General features: G+C 40.7%; 1 protein-coding gene across 1 annotated transcript in view; it reads right to left on the reverse strand.

Moving 5' to 3' along the window:
- Window positions 1-21296, reverse strand: part of ACADL (acyl-CoA dehydrogenase long chain) — a 49198-nt gene extending 27902 nt beyond the window's left edge. Inside the window, exons 1-5 of the mRNA XM_058664947.1 lie at window positions 21088-21296; window positions 14018-14173; window positions 12499-12636; window positions 9745-9909; window positions 4267-4333 (exon numbers count right to left, since the gene is read on the reverse strand). Coding sequence (XP_058520930.1) covers window positions 4267-4333; window positions 9745-9909; window positions 12499-12636; window positions 14018-14173; window positions 21088-21167 — 606 coding nt within the window. The 5' untranslated portion in view covers window positions 21168-21296. The remainder of the gene's footprint in view (window positions 1-4266; window positions 4334-9744; window positions 9910-12498; window positions 12637-14017; window positions 14174-21087) is intronic.
- Between the last annotated feature and the right edge of the window lie 2357 nt (window positions 21297-23653).

Genomic DNA, 23653 nt, shown 5'->3' on the forward strand with positions numbered 1-23653 from the left:
GAACATCTCCCAAAGGACTGCCTGAGGCAGTTTAAGTTAACTTTCTTATTTTTAACAAGTAGGAGTGGTCCCAGTATGATGGCTCAGTGGCTATATCTTTGCCTTGCAAGTGTCGGGCTCCCATGTGGGTGCCAGCTTGTGTCCCAGCTGCTCCACTTCCCATCCAGCGTCCTGCTTGTGGCCTGTGAGGACCATAATAGAGGATGGCCCAAAATCTTGGGATCCTGTGCCCATGTGGGAGACCCAGAAGAAGCTCCAGCTTCCTGGCTTCAGATCAGTTTAACTCCAGCTATTGCAGCCACTTGGGGAGTGAACCAGTGGATAAAGATCTTTCTGTCTCTCCTCTCTGTAAGTCTGCTTTTTAAATAAAAATAAATAATTCTTTAAAAAAGTAGGAGTATACTCTGAAATAATAATAAAGTACTATATATGTGAATCAATAATATGTCACTTAATAATTATGTATTATATTCTATACAAAATTTTATGTGCTTCATTTTTCTATGACTAGCAGTATAGGTTTGTTGACGCCAGCACCACTGAAAATGCACTGAGTAATGCCTAGTGCTGCTAAGTCATTACGACTACAGCGGCAACACTAAGCAATAAGAACTTTCCAGTCCCATTATCACCTTATGGGACAATGGTTGTCTGCACAGCCTTTAGAATGTCTCTGTATGTGACTCATGACTATCATGGAGCAGGCAAACAAGGTTGCTGTTTAATACACAAGAGCAAATCAAAGTGGAGGTGGCGTGGTTATAGGTGACAGAGACCCTCAGAATCCCTCCCTACTAGGAGCCCTGAACCACTTCCTATACACATATCTATCACATTGGTTAGAATGGTGTTTGGCATGTAGCAGGGCTTCTACAATTTTGTGAAAATATTTTGAAACATGTATTCCTAAAAAACTCTACACACCACTCATACCAGAAACCTTTTTTTTCAATATTGTTCTATTATACCACTCTCTTAAAAATCTTACATCATACAATTCCTAACCTTTCTTAGATAATAATGACCATTTGTGTAATTGCCATAGTTGTATTGCTGAAAGTGTTTCTCTTGATTATTTTTCAATCAAACAACACCATGAATACTCTAAAGTCCATGATCTCAGACAAGTATTAAATGAGAGACAAATACTAGAATAGAAAGGAAGGGAGGAGCGGTCCACAGGGTAAAAACTATTCACTTCAACACTGTGTAAAAAAACAATTGGAGGGACCCTAATGGCTGAAATCTTTGCATTGCACGCACCAAAATCCCATATGGGCACCAGTTCTAATCCCAGTGGCTTTGCTTCCCCTCCAGTGCATTTAGTTTAATCAGTATGTGTAAAAGTGCATATGCAGTGTTAGAGATGGGAATCATTAAAAAGATGGTTGATGTTACTGTTAAAATTATTGTACTTCTTTATATTTAGTTCTGATCTAAATATAGATTGCTGCAAGTCAGGTCCCACGGCAAGAGATGGTGAAAAGTCTCTGTTCTAGGCATGTAGGCATTCCATGGTTGAAGTAACAGCAGAGTATATTTAGCATGCTGTGAACATGAATATGGCAAATTGCCAGTCTCCGTCAGTTGCTGGCAATAGTTTAGAGTGATGACAAATATTATTTTGATTTTTTTTGTGTTATTTAGTTATGAGGAAAGTGTATGGTAAGCAGTCCGTTTGATGGTTTACTAATTTCCTCGTTGTTGAGAAGTCCGAGTTGATTACGTATTTAATATGATAACCATTTGTGTGCTGTGAATTGCATTAAGAGTTATGTAGGGCAGAGTTGATGCTTACTAAATGTACAAAATGGATTGATGAGATTAGCCAGTTAAATCTTTTCACCAGTAAGGCACTCAACAGCCCATGAGATATTTATTAAAAATGTCAAGTAAATCCTCTTATTTTTGTATCATAGTGTCAAATAGAAGTAAAACAAACATGTTAAGATCCTTAATCTACTCCTATGTTTCACTGTAAAATTTACCTTTGTTAAAATTTGCTTCTGTTCAAATTTGTTGAGACCGCACGTAGAAGTATCCTAATATTACTTTGGCTGGTATTTTCTAATTACTGTATAGTATTTTGGGAATGCAAATTTTATTTGTATGTCAACTACAGTTAAGCATGTGCTGTTTGTTTTTCTTACTCAGGTTTTGTAATTTGATGGAATGTTTTTATCACAATTTAATACATGTTTGCTTTATTTAATAAAAAAAAAAAAAGAAGCCTTCTTGTAATGGACTTTCTCAGTTTGTTTCCAAGTAATGACAAAACTTAAATAGAGCTAAGATGATCTCTAATGAGTGTTAAATTTCTTTTTAAATTTGAGGGACTTACATGTTAAAGCAACATAAGCTCATTTGACAACATGTATAGTTATAAAGAAAAAAAAACATTCTTCATGAATCCATGATACAAATATCACTGTTAAATTCTCATGTGTCTTTTAAGAGTTGAAATTATTCTATATTTGCATTCTATATCTTGTTCTTTTCACTCAATATGCAATTATTTTCCTTTATCATTAAAATTTTATGTTCACAGTTTAATGGATTCCTATCAGTTTGGATGTGGTACATTTGGTTACTCGCTCATTTACTTTCAACTGCTTTCAACTTTCTGCTGTTCTAATAGAGTCCGTGGTACCTATCTTGAGTGGTCACAGCCATGACCATAACTGAGCAGTTTGGATCTGCTTAAAATCTAGAGACTTAAAAGAAAATGATTTTATTTCACTTTTGACATAATATCCTATTCTCATTTGAAACCAAGCCCTCTACGCCACAGAGAATTAGCTGATAATACAGCAGAACGAATACCTGTTTACTATAATCCATAGAATGAATGATCAATGCTAAAGTTTCATAAAATATATCTGAAGAACACAAGTTACTCAAAATAGCCATAAAAGGACATTTCCTAGGATATATATGATACACAACAGATTTACAGTGAATATCAACATAGCAAAAAATGAGAAGTTAAACACATATTAAAAATTATTTGATGTCATAGATATTAATTTTTTGTATAATAACTCCAAAAGTAAATCATGAAATATTCTTTAACCAGAATGCTTAAACTGTGGCTTGCAGCCAGCGTCAGTCCTCAAATTGTTACTAGCCTAACTTAGGAGTACTAAGTAACTAGAAAAATTTTTAAATTATTTTTTAATAATCTTACTTAGTTGATTAGGGTACAAAGGGTCAAGGGCTACAGGGTAACTAGAAAATTTTTGAGTGTCATGAAATTCACACTTGTGATTTTGTAAATACAAAGGAGTAGCCTAAATCAACGATAAAATAAAATTTAAAAACATTTAATCCTTCAAAAAATGTTAGACAATATTTTCAGAAATATTTTCCTACAATAGTGTAGAAAATAAACATCTTTCCTTCACTAACATTAACTCCATAAGTAGTTACTGGGTATATACCAGACATTATCTTAGATAGACAATACCATTTGCCCCAATAACTTAAGATCCTAAGGAACATGTTTACTCCCAAACCAATCACAACTTTATTTGGAAGAGCTTAGTAATTTTCAGAAGTATTTAAGTCTTGAATTTTATTACTTAAATAATTCTAAGAATCTTTAGAAATTCCTCTTGTTATTTATGAGAAAATTTTTTTTCACATTCTTTCACCAACACAAAGCTTAACAGTGAGTCTTCCACTTCTTGGCATGACAAGGTTTTGTGGAAGCTAAACCAATCTCTGCAATATTAGTTTGGGGGCATGCAAAAATGAAACAAAGAGGCTACCACAGATCTTAACATAATATAAATATAAAATGGATTTCTAGGGCCCGGCATGATGGCCTAGCTGCTAAAGTCCTCGCCTTGAAAGCCCCGGGATCCCATATGGACGCTGGTTCTAATCCCGGCAGCTCCACTTCCCATCCAGCTCCCTGCTTGTGGCCTGGGAAAGCAGTTGAGGACGGCCCAATGCATTGGGACACTGCACCCGCATGGGAGACCTGGAAGAGGTTCCAGGTTCCCGGCTTCGGATCGGCATGCAGCTCACTTGGGGAGTGAATCATTGGATGGAAGATCTTCCTCTCTGTCTCTCCTCCTCTCTGTATATCTGGCTGTAATAAAATGAATAAATCTTAAAAAAAAATGGATTTCTAATGTGTCCAAAATAATTAGCTCCTTATGTGAGTCCCTAGATCTAACAGAATCTGTAATTAGCGGCATCTGACACATCTTCACATGCATTAGGACTCTAGAGAGAACAGCCATGAGGTTACTTACACACCTTGCTTCCATTAAGAATCCAATCACTTCCATCCTTTTTGGCGTTTGTTCTTACTCCTTGTAAGTCACTGCAATTGAAAGAAAAAATCCATCAGTCAGCAAAAATTAAACTATGCAAATGCCGTTATAAAATTGCACTATAAATATGTGTATAATTAAAATTATATAAACTATAGGCCTGGCACGGTAGGCTAGTGGCCAAAGTCCTCGCTTTGCAAGTGCCACGATTCCATATGGATGCTAATTTGGGTCCCAGATTCTCCACTTCCCTTCCAGCTCCCTGCCTGTGGCCTGGGAAAGCAGCTGTCAGATGCCCAAGCACTTGGCCCATACTCCTCTCCTTTCATTGGCACATCAGCAAGGCACCACTGGAAGCAGAGTAGCTAGGACTTGAACCGGCACTGTGATCTGGTGTCACAATTGTTGGTTTAGCCCACAAAGCCATAATTCCAGCTCTCTAACTATCTGCTTGTATACACTCAGCTCCTTCCCTAATCTCTGTTCAGGAAAAATTGAGCTGAAGACCCATGTCTCAAATGCCATTTCCTATAAAAATCTACCTTAAAAGCAGAATATCTTTCTAAATATCATATTTATAATTAAAATATTAATAACAGAAAATATTTCAAAAGAGAAAACTATTTTTACTTCCCTGCATGAACATTTTCAAAATATACCCTTTCAATATTCATTTATAATATAGAACATGTATATATATATATTTATAAAACTGGAACCACACAATACTTTTCTTTGTTAACAATATCATAATTTTCTGTAATTTGTTAGCTACCTAGACTGATATGATATAGTTATGATTTTTTAAAAATTATCCATTATTATTGAATACTTAGGTTAACTTTGCACACTTTCTCAACAACAAATGAATAATGCATACCAGTTAGTCTTGCAAAATTTTTAAATCCTTATTGCATGTAGCTTTTGCATTTTTTTGTGCTATGGTAGTTTTATTCATTTTTAATCACCGTATTAGTCTGAACAGTGACCCCTAAAGATATCTGATCTAAACCGTTGAAACCTGCAAGTGTAACTTTACATGAAAAACAGGGTCTTGAAGATGCAATTAATTCCAGGGTCTTGATGTGTGGGAGGTTGCTATAATTATGTAGAGGTGCTCCAAATGCAATCACAAATGTCCTTATAAAAAGAGAGGCCCAGCAAGTACTCAGAGACAAAACGACGTGAACACAGAGGCAAGCGGCAGGAATGCTGGCAGCCACCAGGGGCCAGAAGAGGCATACGGTGGTCCTCCCTTGCCATCTCCGCACTGGGTTGGACCCTGCGGAAACCCTGAGTCTAACTCAGATCCAGATTTTGAACTTTCATACTTCGGAGTTGTGAGAGAATACATTTCTATTGTTTTAAGTCATCAAGATTGTGGTAATCTTGTCACCCAAAGCACAGGAAACTAATACATGCCCTCCAAAAGTTTATTTCACATTTCTGTTGTTAATTAAAAAGTCAAATCTTCCCTACCCGTCCCATTTATGAAAATTTGAGGATATGATGGATATTAAGATCACTTTTCTATGTCCTCTGCCTATTGTATTCCCTTGTGTATAATAGCACTAAAAAAGCCTTTGTTAAATTGCATTATTAGAAAAGCCACACATGCAGAAAGAGAGAACTCAGGAAGCTGGTGACAACCTTCCTCAGAAAGGCTGGAGTACCACACGGTTCCCAGCTGGCGTCTGAGAATGTAGATTTCAGGAGAGGTCCTATCATTCCCAGAAGTAACACTGTGGGCCCGGCATGATGGCCTAGCTGCTAAAGTCCTTGCCTTGAATGCACCAGGATCTCATATGGACGCTGGTTCTAATCCCGGCAGCTCCACTTCCCATCCAGCTCTCTGCTTGTGGCCTGGGAAAGCAGTCGGGGATGGCCCAAAGCCTTGGGACCCTGTACCCACATGGGAGACCTGGAGGAGGTTCCTGGCTCCTGGTTTTGGATCGGGTCAGCACTGGCCATTGCTGTCACTTTGGGGAGTGAATCATCGGACGGAAGATCTTCCTCTCTGTCTCTCCTCCTCTCAGTGTATCTGAGTTTGCAATAAAAATAAAAGCTTTAAAAAAAAAAGATGACGACTATGCTGTGTAAGATAAAAGTACCTATCTAAAAGATGGCTAAATCAAAGAGATAAGTAATTTCATCTATTATTACCAAGACAATAGAACTAAACGTGAGCACTTTCAAGCTAAATGCTACAGAATGATGACATCATCATTTTTATCATAATTAAGTATAATGTATCAGTTGTTAATACCTGTACGTAGCTGATTCAAATAGCTCTTCTACACAGTGATATAACCAAAGATAACTAAGACAATGGCAATAGTCAGTGTGTATACCACCTAGTAACGCAATTATCCTACAATTAGCCTATAACCACTATCTTAATTTCACTAAAACAGACTTTGAGATTTTAGGCAACACCACAAGGCTGGTGTTAGATCACCCTAGCTTCAATGCAGTCCGTCACCTATAGGAACTTGGTTACAACACTTCACTGCTTTTCTGTTTTTTTATAGAGGGATGTTATTATAAAATTGTTATAGCAAAATGTGTCTATCAACATGAAGTCATTTATAAAATGCTAAGCTATAAAACAAATACACATAATAATACATAATAAAGCTTTGTGTGTATATGGAAGGAAAAATATCCAATGAATCTCTGGATAGTGTCTCTGGAAGCCATTCAAAAAAAGAACAGTGGCCAAAGCATCTCCATCGGCAAGTAAATGAAGTATGCCCCATCTTCTCAATTCCTTTCCTCTCACACGTTTCTCCTATTTCTTCATCAAAATTCAACACTCTAGTATTCTATTCAGTAGTAGTAGTTTTTCCTTTTCTTTGCATTCTTTTACCCATCTGGATCTTTTCCTTATTTTTCTAAATCTGATTGTTTGCAATCCTTGCAGAACTCACCGGACTTCTCAAAATCTACCTCTTTTCTGTATTCTCATTCTTGGCTCCTTTGATTACAACACCTAACCACAGATGAAAGCAAGGCATGTATACATATAATAAGTGCATCTTTGCTACTACGCATAATTCAGGGGTAAATCTAGCTCTGTCACACTGTGACCTCCAGGTGAGAGCTAACATGTGTGAGCTAACATCCGAATGAGGGTAATCAGCAGGTTTAACTTAGCAAAATTAAAAACAAAGAAGGATCAAATTGCTACTTGTTTGGGCTACATTTGTAGGCAACAGAAGTGAAGAATAGTATTTTATTCTTGGAAGTATCAGCCAGTAATAAGGGTTTCCATCCATGAGAGATAATTTAGGTAAATTGCCAAGTGACACTGCAGATTATTAAGAATTTACAAATGAACAGCACTGCTAAGAACAGTGGGGCCCAACCTTGTAGAAAGAGCTCCAGATTTCCATGCTTTAAGTTCTTCCTCTAAACTGCCTGCTTCCCATTGGCCCATAACATGCTGTTCTCCACCACAAAGCATTGCCTTACTGTGCCAGCCTGTCACACGAGGATTCCATTTCACCACCCCACTCTGAAAAACATCATTTTGTGTTCTCTGCCTGTTCTCTCAATAGCCACCTTACTCCATTCCAAAGAAACATCTACTCTACTGAAGTCAAATGAAAACAGCACCAGTAGCCTACTGCACCCTTTTCTCCAGTCTCAACATCTTTGTGTCTTCCATTACCAACTCATGCATCCAGATATCCTTCAAATTCCCAGTCCTTTTAGTCTTTGCTGCTCCCACATAGTTATAAAAAACCCATAATACGGGACCAGCGTGGTAGCCTAGTATGTAATGTCCTCACCTTGCATGTGCCAGAATCCCATATGTAATTCTGAGCCTATATAACTATTATAAAGAAGATAGGGTGCTATGCAGCCCCACTTCACATCAGGCTCCCTGCTTGTAGTCTGGGAAAGCAGTCGATGATGGCCCAAAGCTTTGGGACCCTGCACCCACCACATGGGAGACCAAGAAGAGGCTCCTGGCACCTGGCTTCTGATCGGCTCATCTGCAGTCATTGCAGCCACTTGGGGATTGAATGATTGGATGGAAGATCTTCCGCTGTCTCTTCTCCTTTCTATATATGTGACTTTCCGATAAAAATAAATAAATAGATAAACAGATAAATAATCAAATAAAATTCAAAATCCATAACATGCCAGGTTTCCTCCTCGGGGCTTTTCTCAGACTTTCATGCTTCCCCTTGAGGACCAGGCCCTGGTGCACGGAAGCCCATAATCCCCAGGCCTGAAGATGCAGTTCCTTCTCGCCTCATCTCAGATATGTTAAATATAACCAATTTTTTTTTTCCAGGCCTTTCTTAGCATTCATGTCTAGATTTACTTTTTTCCTTCCCACTGAATACATACATACTATTAGTTGTTAGCATAGCACCCTATCTCCTTTATAATAGTTATAAAGGCTCAGAATTACAAGTCCATTTATTTGTTGTCATTCTTAAAAAATACAAAGAGCACATCCGTTGTTTTTCTTTTTTTAAAGATTCACCCACTTTTATTGCAAAGTCAGAAGCACCGAGAGGAGGGGAGACAGAGAGGAAGATCCCCTGTCCGATGGCTGCAATGGCGGAGCTGTGCTAATCGAAGCCAGGAACCTGGAGCCTCCTCCAGGGTTTGAGCCACTCTCGACTGCTTTCCCAGGCCACAAGCAGGGAGCTGGATGGGAAGTGGAGCTGCCGGGATTAGAACCAGTGCCCATATGGGATCCTGACACATTCAAGGCGAGGACCTTAACCATTACGCTATCGCGTCAGGTCTGACCACATCTGTTTTTTATATCACTGTTTACATGAAGCATTAAAGGTATTCTGCTTACCAAATAACCAGCAAGCAACTAAACAAATATACATATCCCCCTCACATCAACTCCTACTTGTCTCAGGAGTTCCAAACACACACTAACAGCCTGCTTGAAATTTCCATGTGCATCTCACTTCTTATCTAAAAATCTTCTTGCTGAAAATTCAACTTACATCCTATCATCTTATCTGCATAATATTATCTTAACATATCAAATATGACATGAATTAAAATCTGCATAATGTCAAGTTGTTATTTGTTTATAAGATGTCTTATTTTTAATTGGAGTTTAAAGTTACTTGATTTTTTGCACCACTAAGTAATTGTCTTAGGTATTCACAGTGGACTGGTTTCCACACTTTGTCTGAAAATATCCTCATATTTTATGCTCTATTTGCATATTACCCATATACATCCTTCCTTACACTTTAAGTTACTTTTAGATTATGTATACTACATAATATAACAAGAGGGCTATATGAATACCATTTTTATTGTACTGTTTGAGGAATAATGGCAAAAAGGTCTAACTTTAGTACAGAAACAATTTTTATCTGCCTCAAATATTTTCAACTTCAGATTGAACCCACAGGTTTGCACTTCAGGCATGGGTTCTAAGAATTCAAAACGAATGTGCCCACTGACTTACCTTCCAGCACCAGGCTCCGTCATCGCTATGGCCCCAATACATTTGCCAGCAGTCATCTGGGGGATGAAGCGCTTCACCTGCTCTTCTGTGCCATAGTTGGCAATATAGGGCATGACGATATCTGAATGTAGACTAAAACCTGGACCTGTACAATTTGAATATGCTCTTAAAAAACAAAAAGAAAATAGTTACTTTGTTCTGCTTTGAGACTGCTTGATTATCAGTTAAAAGTGATTATTATAACAAGAAAATTTTGACCCATTAAAGCCTAAGTTTTCAAGTCTGTGAACATTTCAATATAACTGATAGTGCTGCAAATTTACTATAAGTGACAATTCATTGCATAAGTTTTCGGGGTGTCCTATAAATAAAACAATGGGAACAAAAGGCTAACAATATTATCATAGCCTGTCTTCTCAAAAACATGACTCTCCTAGATATTATCTCTGTTTTCATTAATCTTCTGATTGCTGGTTCTAACATGATAGCAGTTTCTGTAACATTCAATGAATAATTTAATGAATTCTTAATGAAATAAGAAATAAAACATTTTGAAATACTAATCACCTATAAAACAATATATTGTTATAATGACAAATTACCTTTTCCATAAACATATATTCTAACATAGACAAAATCATGGTGAAAATTTTGTAACTTTCAGCTCTCTTTAAATTATAGGACATAAAAAAGTGTCTATATAGTTTTAAAAGTATGATCTTTTGGGTCCAGCGCAATAGCCTACTGGCTACCTCCTCACGTTGCATGCACTAGAATCCCATATGAGCACCGGATCAAGACATTGCAGCCCCACTTCCCATTCAGCTCCCTGCATGCGGCCTGGGAAAGCAGTCAAGGACAGCCCAATGCCTTGGGACCCTGCACCTGTGTGGGAGACCTGGAGAAGAGCGCCTGGCTTCGGATCGGCTCAGTTTTGGTTGTTTCGGCCACTTGGGGGGTGAACCAGCAGATTGAAGCTCTGTCTCTCCTCTCTGTAAATATGACCTTCCAATAAAAATTAATAAACCCTTAAAAAAGTTTTTAAAAGTATGATCTTTTATTTTTTTATTTAACTTATTGACTTGAAAGTGAATGAGGCAGAGTGACTGCCAATCTACTGGCTCAATCCCAAATGTCCCTAATATTAGGACTGGCTCAAGCTGAAACCAAGAAGTACTGATAGCAGTCAAAAACCTGAGCTACCTCCCATGGTGTATATTACCAGGAAGCTGGAACTGGGAAGGGAGCTGGGAGTCAAACCTAGGTACCTGACAAAGAATGCTGGCCAAGTAGCATTGTTACCGTTGCGCCAATCATGCACCCCATAAATTATAATATTAAATTGCTACAAAACAGTGAAAATTGTTTATGTTCCATAATTTTTTAAAGATTTATTTTTATTAGAAAGGCAGATATACAGAGAGGAGAAGAGACAGAGAGTAAGATCTTCCATCCATTGATTCACTCTCCAAGTGACCGCAACAGCTGGAACTGAGCCCATCAGAAGCCAGGAGCCAGGAGCTTCTTCTGGGTCTCCCATGCAGGTGCAGGGTCCCAAGGATTTTGGCTTTCCTTGACTGCTTTCCCAGGCCACGAGCAGAGAGCTGGATGGGAAGCGAACCACTGGGATTATAACCAGTACGCATATGGGATACCGGCGCGTTCAAGGCGAGGACTTTTAGCCGCCAGGCCACCGCACTGGGCCCTGTTCCCTAATTTACTTAGTCTTCTTCCACCAATGGACATTTATATGACAGTCCTCGATACATATGTGTAAAAAATGAAAATATGTATATATATATACACACACATACTTATGTGTGTGTGTGCCTTCTGAAGCCCCTAAATGTTTACTGTTCTAATTTATAATGACATCAGTAGAGATAAGTAAACCGTTTTCCGTATAATTTTGTCAGCTCTAGAAATTAAAACTTTTCTGTAGATACGCCAAATGATGCTTCCAGGTCTTTCTGTTTTGTAATTGACAACTTTGCTCATTAAAAGAACCCCAAACTATTTGCTGCTCTTTTTCAATAAACTGTTTCTTAAAATATCTTATCCATTTTTTAAAACTGAAGTGTTTATCTGTTCTTACAAACCGTTACTATATTTAATGGAAACACTTTTCCCTCCTGGTGTTGTTTCAAATATTGCTTGGGGCTAGGGCTATAGCTCAATAGACTAATCCTCCACCTTTAAATGCTGGCATCCCATGTAGCACTAGTTCACATCCCAGCTGCTCCACTTTTGGTTCAGCTTCCAGCTTAGGGCCTGTGAAAGCAGTAGAGTACGGGCCAAAGCCTTGGTACCTGGTACCCATGTGGGAGACCAGGAAGAAGCTCCTGGATCCAAACTTTGGATGAGCTCAACTATAACCACTGTGGCCATTTGGGGAGTGATGCAGCAGATGGAAGATGTGTGTCTCTGTTTCTCCTTCTCTCTGTAAATCCGCCTTTCCAATAAAAATAAATAAATCTTTTAAAGACAAAAAAATATACACTTTGGTCCAAAATAAAACTACCTCTCTAATATTTAACAACACCTAATCAGCAACTTAAAAGTGGACTTTTTATCTTTCCACAAGTGGGAAATACACAAGAGAATAAATGATATACTGTTTTCACATTTTACTTTAAAATTTCAAACAAAATTGGACAGCATTTCCTAAAATTACCATCTCAGAAATGTGAACGAACAATTAGTTTACAAACAAAGACACAAAAAGCCCTCAGTTTCAAAGCTCTTCATACTTACTGTTCCTCCCACACAACGGCTGACGACAGCAAGTCCCCACCAATGCCACCACGGTGCTCTGCAATGTTGATCCCGAGTAGTCCTTGTTTTCCAGCTTTCTCCCAAAGCTCCCTGCTCACTTCTCCAGCTTTCTCCCATCTGCAAACAACAAATAACTTTAAAAATTCTTTCAATGGATGCAATTCTAAAACGATGAATGACTGTGCAGAAACGCACCCTTAAGGTCACAGCTGACATCAACTATACTCTTCCGTTGGCTTCTGTCTCTTCCACCATTTCTCTCTCCCATTTCTGCCTTCCTTCTCTCCCATTCTGCCACTTCCTTTTCGATTTACTGGAAAGTGACACTCACTGTCTCTCAGGGGGATAGCTGTTCTCCGGTGGGGCTCTTAGACTGCAGTAATTACGGCAGTCTGCTCAATCTCATTCATAAAGGCAGTTCTCTGCCTGCGCTGAACTTGAAGTGCTGAACTTACGGGAGAGGAGAATCAGAGGTGACAAGAGCTGGTAACCTCACCACACTTAATTAGGACCAGAGAGCCACAGCAGCTTGCAGCACAGCATTGTCAAATGAACCTCTGGAGGGCTCAGATACTTGGATTAGACAGTAAAACCTTCCTTTTTCTTCCTCATAGATGACATGGTAAGAAGGAGCAACTATTGGAGGCAGGCATATTTGACAATTTGTGTGTGTGTGTCTATGTGGTAAATGGTAAGACACTAATTGAAGGTAATACAGACACCAAAAACAATTTAAAAAGATTAATCATTGTGTATATTTTCATAGTTATTGTCTAAAGGAGCTTTGGAAATATTTTTACTATTGATCACAAATCAACTTGTATGATTTTTTAGTTCAAGAATTCAACAATTTTTCCGTAAGAAAATGTAAGTGCAGTGAAAGAATAATAAGATTTTCCTATGACAGAGTACACTGTATTTCGTGTGTTGAAGTAATCACGGCTCGTGAGGGTAGCTAGTTTTGGTCATTTTTGCCAAGAAAATACTATTAAAGACTAAATGGAAGCTGTTATAGAAAACTACTTTAAAATCATTCCAAATATACCACAGTACTGGTACTGAGTACTTTTTGGAAACATAAAAACGGTTTATATTAATAGAAATGACAACTGTTTGGTCAACAAAGTAATTAGTAATTAATTAGCTGGCAAACATCTAATAGTAAAAATACTTAAGGTGGACAATGCCTACCAAGACTTGTTTTATGGCAGCCTTTTGAGCTTTTACCTATTTTAATTCATTACTAAAGCAGAAAAAGAAAGAATATGAAGTTGTCTAGTATTTTGCTGTTACTTTTAAAGATTATTAGATTAAGTTGCAGATTCTTTGATTTTCCCATGATTGAATTGCACATTATAAAAATACTTTAAAAAGCTATGAACCAATTTCAGAATCTCGAGGTGAAGAGCAACAGAACGCTGCTATTGAAGTGCACAGTATTTGTCCTGTACTCTAGGCATGGCTCCTGGTGTGGAATACAGGACAATATGCCACTTACTCTGAGTGATGAGGAATCACTTCTTCTTGAAAAAATTTCCTTGCACTTTCTCGGAAAATATCGTGATCTGAAGAAAAAATTCTTCTAATTCCGATGTCTGTCATTTGTTTAGCAGAAGGCGTTTCCAGTCGTTCTTCTGCTCCAGAATGAGAGCATCTTAAAAAAAAAGTGCATTATTATTCCTCCTATTCTAATCAATGTCAATAAACACTGTGGAACAACAACTGGGACACAAACTGGCATCCACACTGGATGCAGGCAACACAGGTGGCAGCTTTACCCACTTCGCCACAATGCCATCTCCACCTCCACCCAACATACTTTATCAGAGAATAGGGAGATCTTGAAATAATACAAACCTGAATTCAAATTTTAGGATCACCACTTCTGACAGTCCCTCTCTTACCTTGCCAGGATGAAGTCCTTTGCTGGCATTCAACTGAGTTCTCACCACCAACTCTAATAAGAGGCTAATATCTAGAACTTACAGCACGTTGAGTTGAGGTGAAATACATGTTGTCATGATACATGGATTAAATTATTCAGGTGATATAGCCCAATGGTACTCCCAGTTTTCATGTCATGTACAATATTTAAAGTAATGTAAATCTTCCCAAATTAGTACTTTATCCAGAATCATACAATCTCAAATGATAGGTGTATAAATTGCAAACTGCGTTGATGCTATTGCCACATGACAAAGCCAATTTAGATACACATCAAGATGCCTGTTCCTGTATTTGCATAGAATTATCCAGTATGTTCAGATCTGATCTTCCTTCTTCTCCTCATTCAATCTGTAAGGAGCTTAACAGGGCTTTGTTCTCCAAGCTTCTGGAGACACTTAAGCCTCAAAGTCTTATGCTGATGATTCATGAATTAAGGGTGGAGAAGAATTTAAAGAGTATAAAAGGAGACCTTTAGGTCCTCGGGGACTTGCCCGTGGTAGGCAGTTCTCCTGAGAGCACGGATTACATAATCTGAGCTTGCTTCCTGGCTGGCGACGGGCACCTCTGCACACACTGTGCCTTTGCCTACCACACCCAGATGCCAGACACAGGCAACCTCCTGGACTTGAACTGTGAACCTCCAATATGTAAGACAAAATATATTTTTCCTTCCCAATATATTCCCTCCAAATACTATAATTGAAGTGATGAAAAGGTAATTAATACACAATCCTTTTCCCACTCTTCACCTACACGCATCAAACTAAGAATGGGATTGATCTGATTTGTAGTTTTTCAGATTTAGTTTTCCCTAATACACCTGAAGGGAACTTGAACAGTCAGTACAGATTTACAATATCAAGTTCACATTTAAAATATTTTTGCTTGACTCATAGACTTTATTTACAATAGTCTAGAGCATCATTTCCTAAGAAATGATGATAAACCAAATGAAGCCATAATCAACTGAATTGCCTGTAAACTACTACCAGCTAACTTTATAACCTTGTATTTGCTTAGAACAGCCAAAGTTTTAAATACAGAAAGCACAGAATAAATGAATGGTAACAAGCGGAAACTACATCATCTGGGGAATTTTGAAGGCAGATTTCTAAAAAGTGTTAGGCACAATAACAAAAGAGTAAAAGTTCTTATGCAACCTACAGTATATATAGCAAAGAAAATTAACTCATAAGAAACAGGAGCCCAGAGCAATGGCTCAATGGCTCAGGCCTTGCCTTGTACATGCCAGGATCCCATATGAGCGCCAGTTCGTGCCCAGGCTGCTCCACTTCTCATCTTGCTGGCAGCGTGGGGAAGCAGTACAGGATGGCCAAAAGCCTTGGAACTCTGCATCTGCATGGCAGACCTGTAAGAAACTCCTCATTTCTGCCTTCAGATCAGCTCAGATCTGGCCTCTGCAGCCACTGGGAGAGTGAACCAGTGCAAAGAGGATCATTCTCCTATCTCCTTCTCTCTGTAAATCTGACTTTCTAATAAAAACAAATACAAAGTCAGCAGGGGGAATGTGGGCTCCCTTGCTGGACAGTCACTCCCACTGGAGAGCATGAGTTGGGATGGGGGCAGACCAGACCAGGAATACCCATGGGCCTCAGGTGAGCTAGATCAGGGGAAAGCCAGGTTGGGCTGACTGTTCCCACTGGTGCAAGCATAAATCAGAGTGGGTGAGGCTTGGTTAGGTTTTGCCACAGCATCAGCTGGCAGATGCTGGCACTGGGGACTAATTCTGTCAAGTTCAACTGCAGAACCACCTGGAGAGTGCATAATCCGGGAGTGGGAGTGGGCCTAGTAGGGAAATAGTGGGCACCTCTCTCCTGGGTTACCACTCCCACTGGAAAGCATGAAAACCAGGACAGGGGCAGGCGTGGCTAAACAGAAAAGCACCAGCCAGTATGTGTGTGGGCAGGATAGTAGGGTTGGTTGGGTTGAACCAGGCTTCAATGCCCATTGACACGTAGGAGAACTAAATGGGATGTGGGACGGACTGAACCAGTCTGCTGTACATACTGGCAAACATGGGAACCAGGGTAGGCATAGGCCTGGTGGGGGTTATGGGGAGTCACCCCAACTAGGTTACAACTCCCACTGGTTTGCGTGAAAGCTGAGTATGAAGTGGGCAGGATCAGGCTGCACTGCAACACCAATTGGTTCATGTGTAAGACACGGCTGGAAACAGAATTGACCCAGCAAGTGCAACCACCAGCATGTGCATAAGCTGATTGCTGCGACGGACTGTGCCAGACCCTATACTGGTAGGTATACACCACAATCAGGTCAGGGATCATCTCAGACAAAGTTTCTTTGGAGATCCCTCCAACTGAACTACTGATCTCAGAACCCCACCCACGAAGAGACTATGTCAGCCAGTAGATTCTGAATAGGTTTCATCGCGATTCGAACGGTGAGATTGGCAGCAATTCAGACCTGTTGAACTATCAAAACTGCTTGAGCAGGATCCTTGGAGCGTGCCTCACATCGGGGACCTGGGATGGGTGGGAGGCTGCGTAGGGCTTCTCCCTTTGTTTCTAGCCTGACCCCAGATACAGGGGAAAATGATGATATTAGTGTGGAAACAATGGTCTTACCCACTTTCCTGTATCCCTTGACCTTCTGTACCATAATCAACTAAGATTACAAAAATAAACAAATAAAATAAAATAAATAAAAAGAAAAATAGTAAATAAAAAAACAAATACTTTTTGAAAAAGAAACATGACAAGCTTGTTATAAAAATATTGTGACAGCTCATACAACAGAAAATGACAACAGTAAGGCTAGGTCTTCTGCTAAATACCTTAATATGTTCTAATTTTTATTTAAATTGCAGCAGACATTGTTCAGTGTTTTCACCAATCACCTGGCTTCTTGGTGACCAGAATCATTTTTTTTTTTTTTTTTTTGCAATCACTGGGTGAAGAAGGTCTAGAACATCTTCAGCACCATATCCGATCTTTCTTCTAGTTTAGCATACTTTTTACACATCGAAACCAGTTCTGAGCACTGAATAAGTCTCGGCTTTTCTCTTCAACTGTCTTTCCTCCTTCAGCGTCCCTAGGCTTCATCTTGGCTTCAGTTGTTTTTTTCCCAACCACACTGATTACAACTGGTTCTTCCAGCAAAGTTTACATTTTTAAATTTTTCTTTGTCAGGAAAAATCCAGTCCCCATTACGGACTTGGAAATTCTTGCGTGACATCTTGAATGCCACCTCAGTCAGTCAATAGATACATCTTCTAAAATACTTTTATTGTACATTCAAATATTGTCAAAAGATATCTTCTAACTTACATTAAATTGTGATTCAGTGCTCTTTCTTTAGTTGGATCCTGTCTTCTTCTTTTTTGCTGTATTTCTTCAGGAAAGAACTATTTCATGAAATTAATAACAGTAGACCTAAATGCTTTTTCCCCCCAACAGTTTCTAACTAAACATCGCAATGTTTCTAAGATGCTCCTAATTATAGTAAATCCACTTACTATAATATTAATAGTCTTATTTAATGGTATTTAGGAGATTTTAATGATTTTTTCCCCAAACGAGGTTATTTTGTTCTAGTTTGACTTATGGACTGAATTATGGCCTTTACATGTTGAAACTCTATCCATATCTTGGAAATGTAATTGACTTTGGAGACAAGAGACTTTAGGAGGTAATTAAGGTTCAGTGCATTTGGAAGGGTGGAGTCTTAATCCGATATTATTGGTGGCTTTGTAAAATCTGAGTCTTCATCACACAGGCATGAGGAAAAGGCTGGTCAGCTCACAGTGAGAGGATGGCAAGCTGGAAGTCAGGAAGAGACCTCACCAGGAAAGAAATCAGCTGACAACTTGACCTTGAGCCTCTAAGGCTCTAGAACTATGAGAAATAATCCTGTATTGCTTAAGTCATCCAGTTTGTGTCTCATTTTTACTGTGGCAGTTGAAGGCAACACTGACTATTCATTTGGTGTCATTTTCAGATGCCTGTATTCCTTACAGGAGTGCCTGAGTTTGAGTTCCAGTTTCACTTCTGATTCCAAATTTCAGCTTCCTGTTACTACGCACGCTGGGAGGCAGTAATGGATGGCTGAAGCAATGGGTCATCTCTTCTGATAAGACAGACTTGGACTGAGTGGCCAGCTCCCAGCTTCCACCTGGCCCAGTCCAAGCCTCGCGACCATTCAGTGAGTGAAGCAGTGGATGGGAACTTGCTCCCAAATAAATCACAAATTAAAAACTAATCTGGGATGTCTTGCACGAGGTAACCTTTAGCTGTTGACATTCGGTAGTAATTTTATACTTTTACCTTCATACATTTTTCTGGTCACTATCCTGTCATTCCACACTATCATTTGTAATGACTTATTCCTTCACTTAGTTGATACACACTGAGTACCCAATCTGTTTACCAGCATTCTCTATGCTTGGGCTACATCTGTCAACACAACACAGACCGCTGTCCATGTGCTCATATTCCAGCAAAGAAAGACTAAGCGACAAATGATAAACATGGTAAGTAAGCAAGTTGTACAAGAAATTATTACTATGGAAAAAAGAAATAAAGGAATCTGAAACACAGGTTGCAGTATGAGATACAGCAGCCAGGGTAAGTTAAACTAGAAGGTGGATATCTAGGAAAAAGTTAAAGGTCACAGAATAATCAAAGAATTTTAGGACAAAAAAAATTACAATAAAGACTGCAATTCTGAGACCGTGTGTTCTAGAAAGAGCAAGGAAGCCCGGTGTGGTTGGAACGAGATTAACAGATAAGTGGGAGGTTAGTGGACATGCAGAGGCTCTTACAGATCACTGCCTAGGTGGATCAGATAGAGTATAACTTACTTTATCCCTACGATCGAAATTCTTGGTTCCACTTTATTACTAGTGCAACTCTAAAGCACACATATGTGCAAATAGTTTTGTTCATACTTGACATTTGTCTGTAAGTAAAAAATACGCTGAGCCTTGGAAACTAGGACTCTGGGACACTCAAGTCGGCCTGTGTCTTACTATTTTATCTCCCATTAAGGAAATCTTTGGACTATTGCTAAGTAAAACAGACTCAGAAATGGAAAAGCAAATGAAGCAGCCAAAAGAAAACAGGCTTTCCAGTTAGTCAACACTGGCCAAAAGGCCAAGGGATGAAAATCCAAACACAAATTCCTCAAAACACCTGTTGCTCATTCTAAAGACCAAGAAGCTTTTACTGAATGAAATGGTCTGCTTTTACTCCTACAGGCTAGTATCTAATTTTTTAAGTTTCACTTTACATTTTAAAAAAGAAACATTCTCCCTCAGCACACTTTCTTCACACCTGAGAGTTGGTAATAAATACAGCAACTCAGGCCTTAACACCGAATCACAACTGCTGTTCGTAGAAAGTTCCCAAGTGATTTATACACATACTGGAGTTAAAAAAAAATATGTGGCAGTAAAACGTCAGCTCCCACCCCACTCGGGAGCTCCTTAGGTCTTCCCTTGTCCAAAATCATCTATGTGACGGTCAATTTCTTCAAACAAAATATGAGACTATGGCTGTGTCTATCAGGCCAGGCCTGAAGGGCCTTTTCAAAATGTAAATGTCACTCTCCCTCCTTTTTTTTTTGTTTGTTTAGGAAAAACGTTTTCATATAAAGGTTGTTTGTGTTAAAAAATATCCGCCTGTTACGTTTGCATGAAGTAAGCATTTTGTAACTTTTCTCAGCTTTGTGAACATTTTTATTGCTAGAGGTACTAATCTACCTAGACAGTTCTTTAATTGTGAGAGCAGAAATAACTCCTGATACAAAAAACTTTGGACTCATGGTTTTCTGATGTGCGAGGGATCAAGCTTAAGAAAGTGTGTGCATTCTGAGGCCAGGCCCCCTCCTTCCAGAAGCCTTGCCAAACTTCCCTGCGAGGTTTGTCATCCTAGAATAGCCTCTTCACTACAATGTGGTGATTTAGTTAACTGACCCGCTCTGCCAACACGATTAAATTAACACATCCTTCTTGCTTCCAGGTTGCCTACCCAATGAATGGGTTTAAACACCACCTTAACAGTCACTAAGCCTCTTGGAAGCTGTCTCCAGTAATTCCTTGGCATTCAATTAAGTACAGGACTTTGTTAATAAAACTAAGGCCAGTTTTCTTGTCTGATGGGCCCTCGCCAGTCATTTCCACCTCAGCTCCCGGCTGCACGACATACTCCCAAGTTCACCATCAGGTGGCTGTCCCGCGCCACCGTGGTAACTCGCACAAAGGTCGCGGACTCTCCGCCACGGCGACCACTTGCCCCTCCCCAGGCCATTCTTGAACGTGCTCCCACGGCGGGCCTGACCCTTCCGTGAAAACCTCTTCTTTTACCAATGGAGGTCGGGGGAGGGAGCCCGTTTTAGGGGTGGCATGCTGACACCCCCTTCCTCCGTGCCAAAGGTGGTTGCACCCAAGTTCTGGGAGCAGCAGCCCGACCCTTCTTCTCCCACCCGTCTCGCTTTCCCCGGAGTCCGGCCCGAGCTGCCACACCCACACGCGCGCCGCCAGCTCTCCTCAGCAGGGCTCCGGGCTCCACAGCCCCAGAGAAGCCGAGGTGGGCGCCCAGTCCTGCCAGTCCCCTGCCCGGAGGAGTCTCGGCCGCCACTCACCTCGCGGCGAGCGGAGGGCACGGCGCACAGCGGCCGCCCCAAATGCGCAGGGCCCCGCGGAGGAGGAGACGCGCGGCCATGGCCGGCAAGGCGAAGGGCTTGCTACGATGCGGCTCCTCAGGCACTCCCCGCGGGCACGCCCGGGCGCCCGGTGGACTGACTCTCCGCGGAAGCGTCCAGCTGTGTGGTGTTGACTGTCCTAGACCGACCGCGAGCGCCGCACTTCCGGAGACCGGAGCGGTCCGCCCCTCGGGGTGGAGTGTTCGCGGGGCAGCGCGCTCCGGAGGCTTCCTCAGAGTTCTAGAAGTGCTGAGGTGAGGGAGGTTTCTGCTTTCTGCCTTGCTCCTACTTGTATACGGTTCCGGAGTGCCCCCAGACCCAGAAACACCGACGTTTCCCTCGAGTGTATTTTGTAACTTTAAACGTTGACTGATTTCACAGCCATTTAAGTACTGCCTTGAAAGAATTGTACCGTTATTTTTTTCCCCTGCAAAAAAGTAGTGACTGTAAAGAATTAAAGAATCCTGAAAAGAATTAAAATACGTATCAGTGTGCCACTAAAAAACAAAAAACAAAAAACAGTTAATTTAGTTTTCCAATAGTATTGAATTCGTACCTTGCCAATTCCCTTTCGCTCAGGTCTCGCTAGCGTTGACAGGACTGACCTGAGAATTATAATTCCTTTTTTCTGACAGGAAACATCTCTTTTTGAACTCTAGAGAATGTGTGCAGAATGGATTTCTAAGAAGGTAAAGTACAATGTTAAGGCCTTAAGATAATTCCAGGAGTCAAGGCCAGTTACTGGGGGGGGGGGGGGGGGGGGCTGAAATATTGCAAGTGAAATGCTTGATGCTGTAAGTTAAACAACCAGCTGAGTCAAGTGGTCTGTTGAGTTTATAAAGGTCAAAATTCTGTGGTGCACAAGGTGGCTAAACTGTCTCTTGAGATGGTAGTATCAAATGTAGTGTGCCAGTTTCCTGCTGATGGGCTTGGGGGGGGGCAGCAGAGGAGAGGCCCTGCCACCCCCATGGCAGACCCTGGCAGAGATTCTGGCTTCAGAGGGCAACTATTAGGAGTAGTGCGTGGTGACTCCGAATAGCCAATGAAAGTTGGGATTCTGTGTAGTTACTACATCTCCCAGGTGATTCTTTTCTACACTAAAGTGTGCGAACCCCCAACCCACCAAGGTTGCTCTAAGTCATTCATGAGCTATTTCACAAGAAGTTGAAGAACCTCAGTATCAAAATCCCAACCAGTTGTTCATGGCTCATTGTTACTAGGAAACTGTATGAGTGTGCAAGCTAAAAGGCTTATGTGACCTTTAGCACTGATGGGTCCCAATTCTTATGAATCAAGGCCCATGTAAGTCTGGTTATCTCACTGGTGGCTCCAAGTAATTAAGTGGGTGCTTCCCTTAGTTGCTGGAGGTGTGGGCTGTCCAGCCATGATAGGTAGGGAGTGTGTGGTATTTCCCCTCACCTTGCAGGTTGTTATGAATTGCCCCTTTTCAAGCTGTTGTGGACTGCCCCATAAAAACCCTATGAATGTGCTGTTCGGGGCCACACTCCTGGTCAGGGGTGTTGGTCCCGGCCTGCCGGCTGGCTGTTCAGTCAGCCAGCTGCCTGCTCTCAACCAAGAACCCAGGCTCAGATGTGCTGAGCTTGAACAAACCATCCTTGTGCACTTGGATTGACTTCAGACTCCTGGTAATTTCTGGAGATCTCAAAATCTGGGCACAAGAAAGTGTGTAACCCAGGGTTTGGCACATTAGCATTCTGGAAGTATTGAACTGTTCCTTTTCTCCTCCAGTTGCAGTCACTAACTTTCTCTGCCTTTTCAAGATATGACTTTTTTTTTTTTTAAAGCAATGGCCATTGATAACCAAAGTTTAAGGGGTTATTTTTAATGTTTTCCTCATTTGAGAAAAAATTGGACCGTTGACTCTCAGAGCAGACATTTAGCATAGTAGTTGAAGTGGCACAGGGACCCACCTTGAATGCATGGGGTTGATGCCTATCTCCTGCCTTCTGGTTGCAGCTTCCTCATGATGCAGACTCTGGGAGCAGCTGTGATGGCGTCCCTCACTGGGTTCTTGCTGGCCCCCCTGGGAGACTTGGCTGTCATTCCTGCATTTGGCTCCTGCTTTGCCATTGCCAGCACTTTAGTGAACCAGTGAATGGGAGCTGACTCTCCTAATCCGTGTGTGTGTGTGTGTGTGTGTCTCCCTCTGAAGCTCTCAAGTAAATAATTAAAAAAATTTTTATTGCAAAGTCAGATATACAGAGAAGGAGAGACAGAGAAATAGCTTCCATCTGATGATTCACTCCCCAAGTGACCGCAATGGCCAGTTCTGACCCGATCCAAAGCCAGGAGCCAGGAACTTCCTCCAGGTCTCCCACACAGGAATAGGGTCCCAAGGCTTTGGGCTGTCTTCGATTGCTTTCCCAGGCCACAAGCAGGGAGCTGGATGGGAAGTGGAGCTGCAGGGATTAGAACCGGTGCCCAAATGGGATCCTGGCGCATTCAAGGCAAGGACTTTAGCAGCTACACCACTGTGACAGGCCCA

The sequence above is a fragment of the Ochotona princeps genome, chromosome 5 (genome assembly GCF_030435755.1).
Source record: "Ochotona princeps isolate mOchPri1 chromosome 5, mOchPri1.hap1, whole genome shotgun sequence".
NCBI lineage: Eukaryota > Metazoa > Chordata > Mammalia > Lagomorpha > Ochotonidae > Ochotona > Ochotona princeps.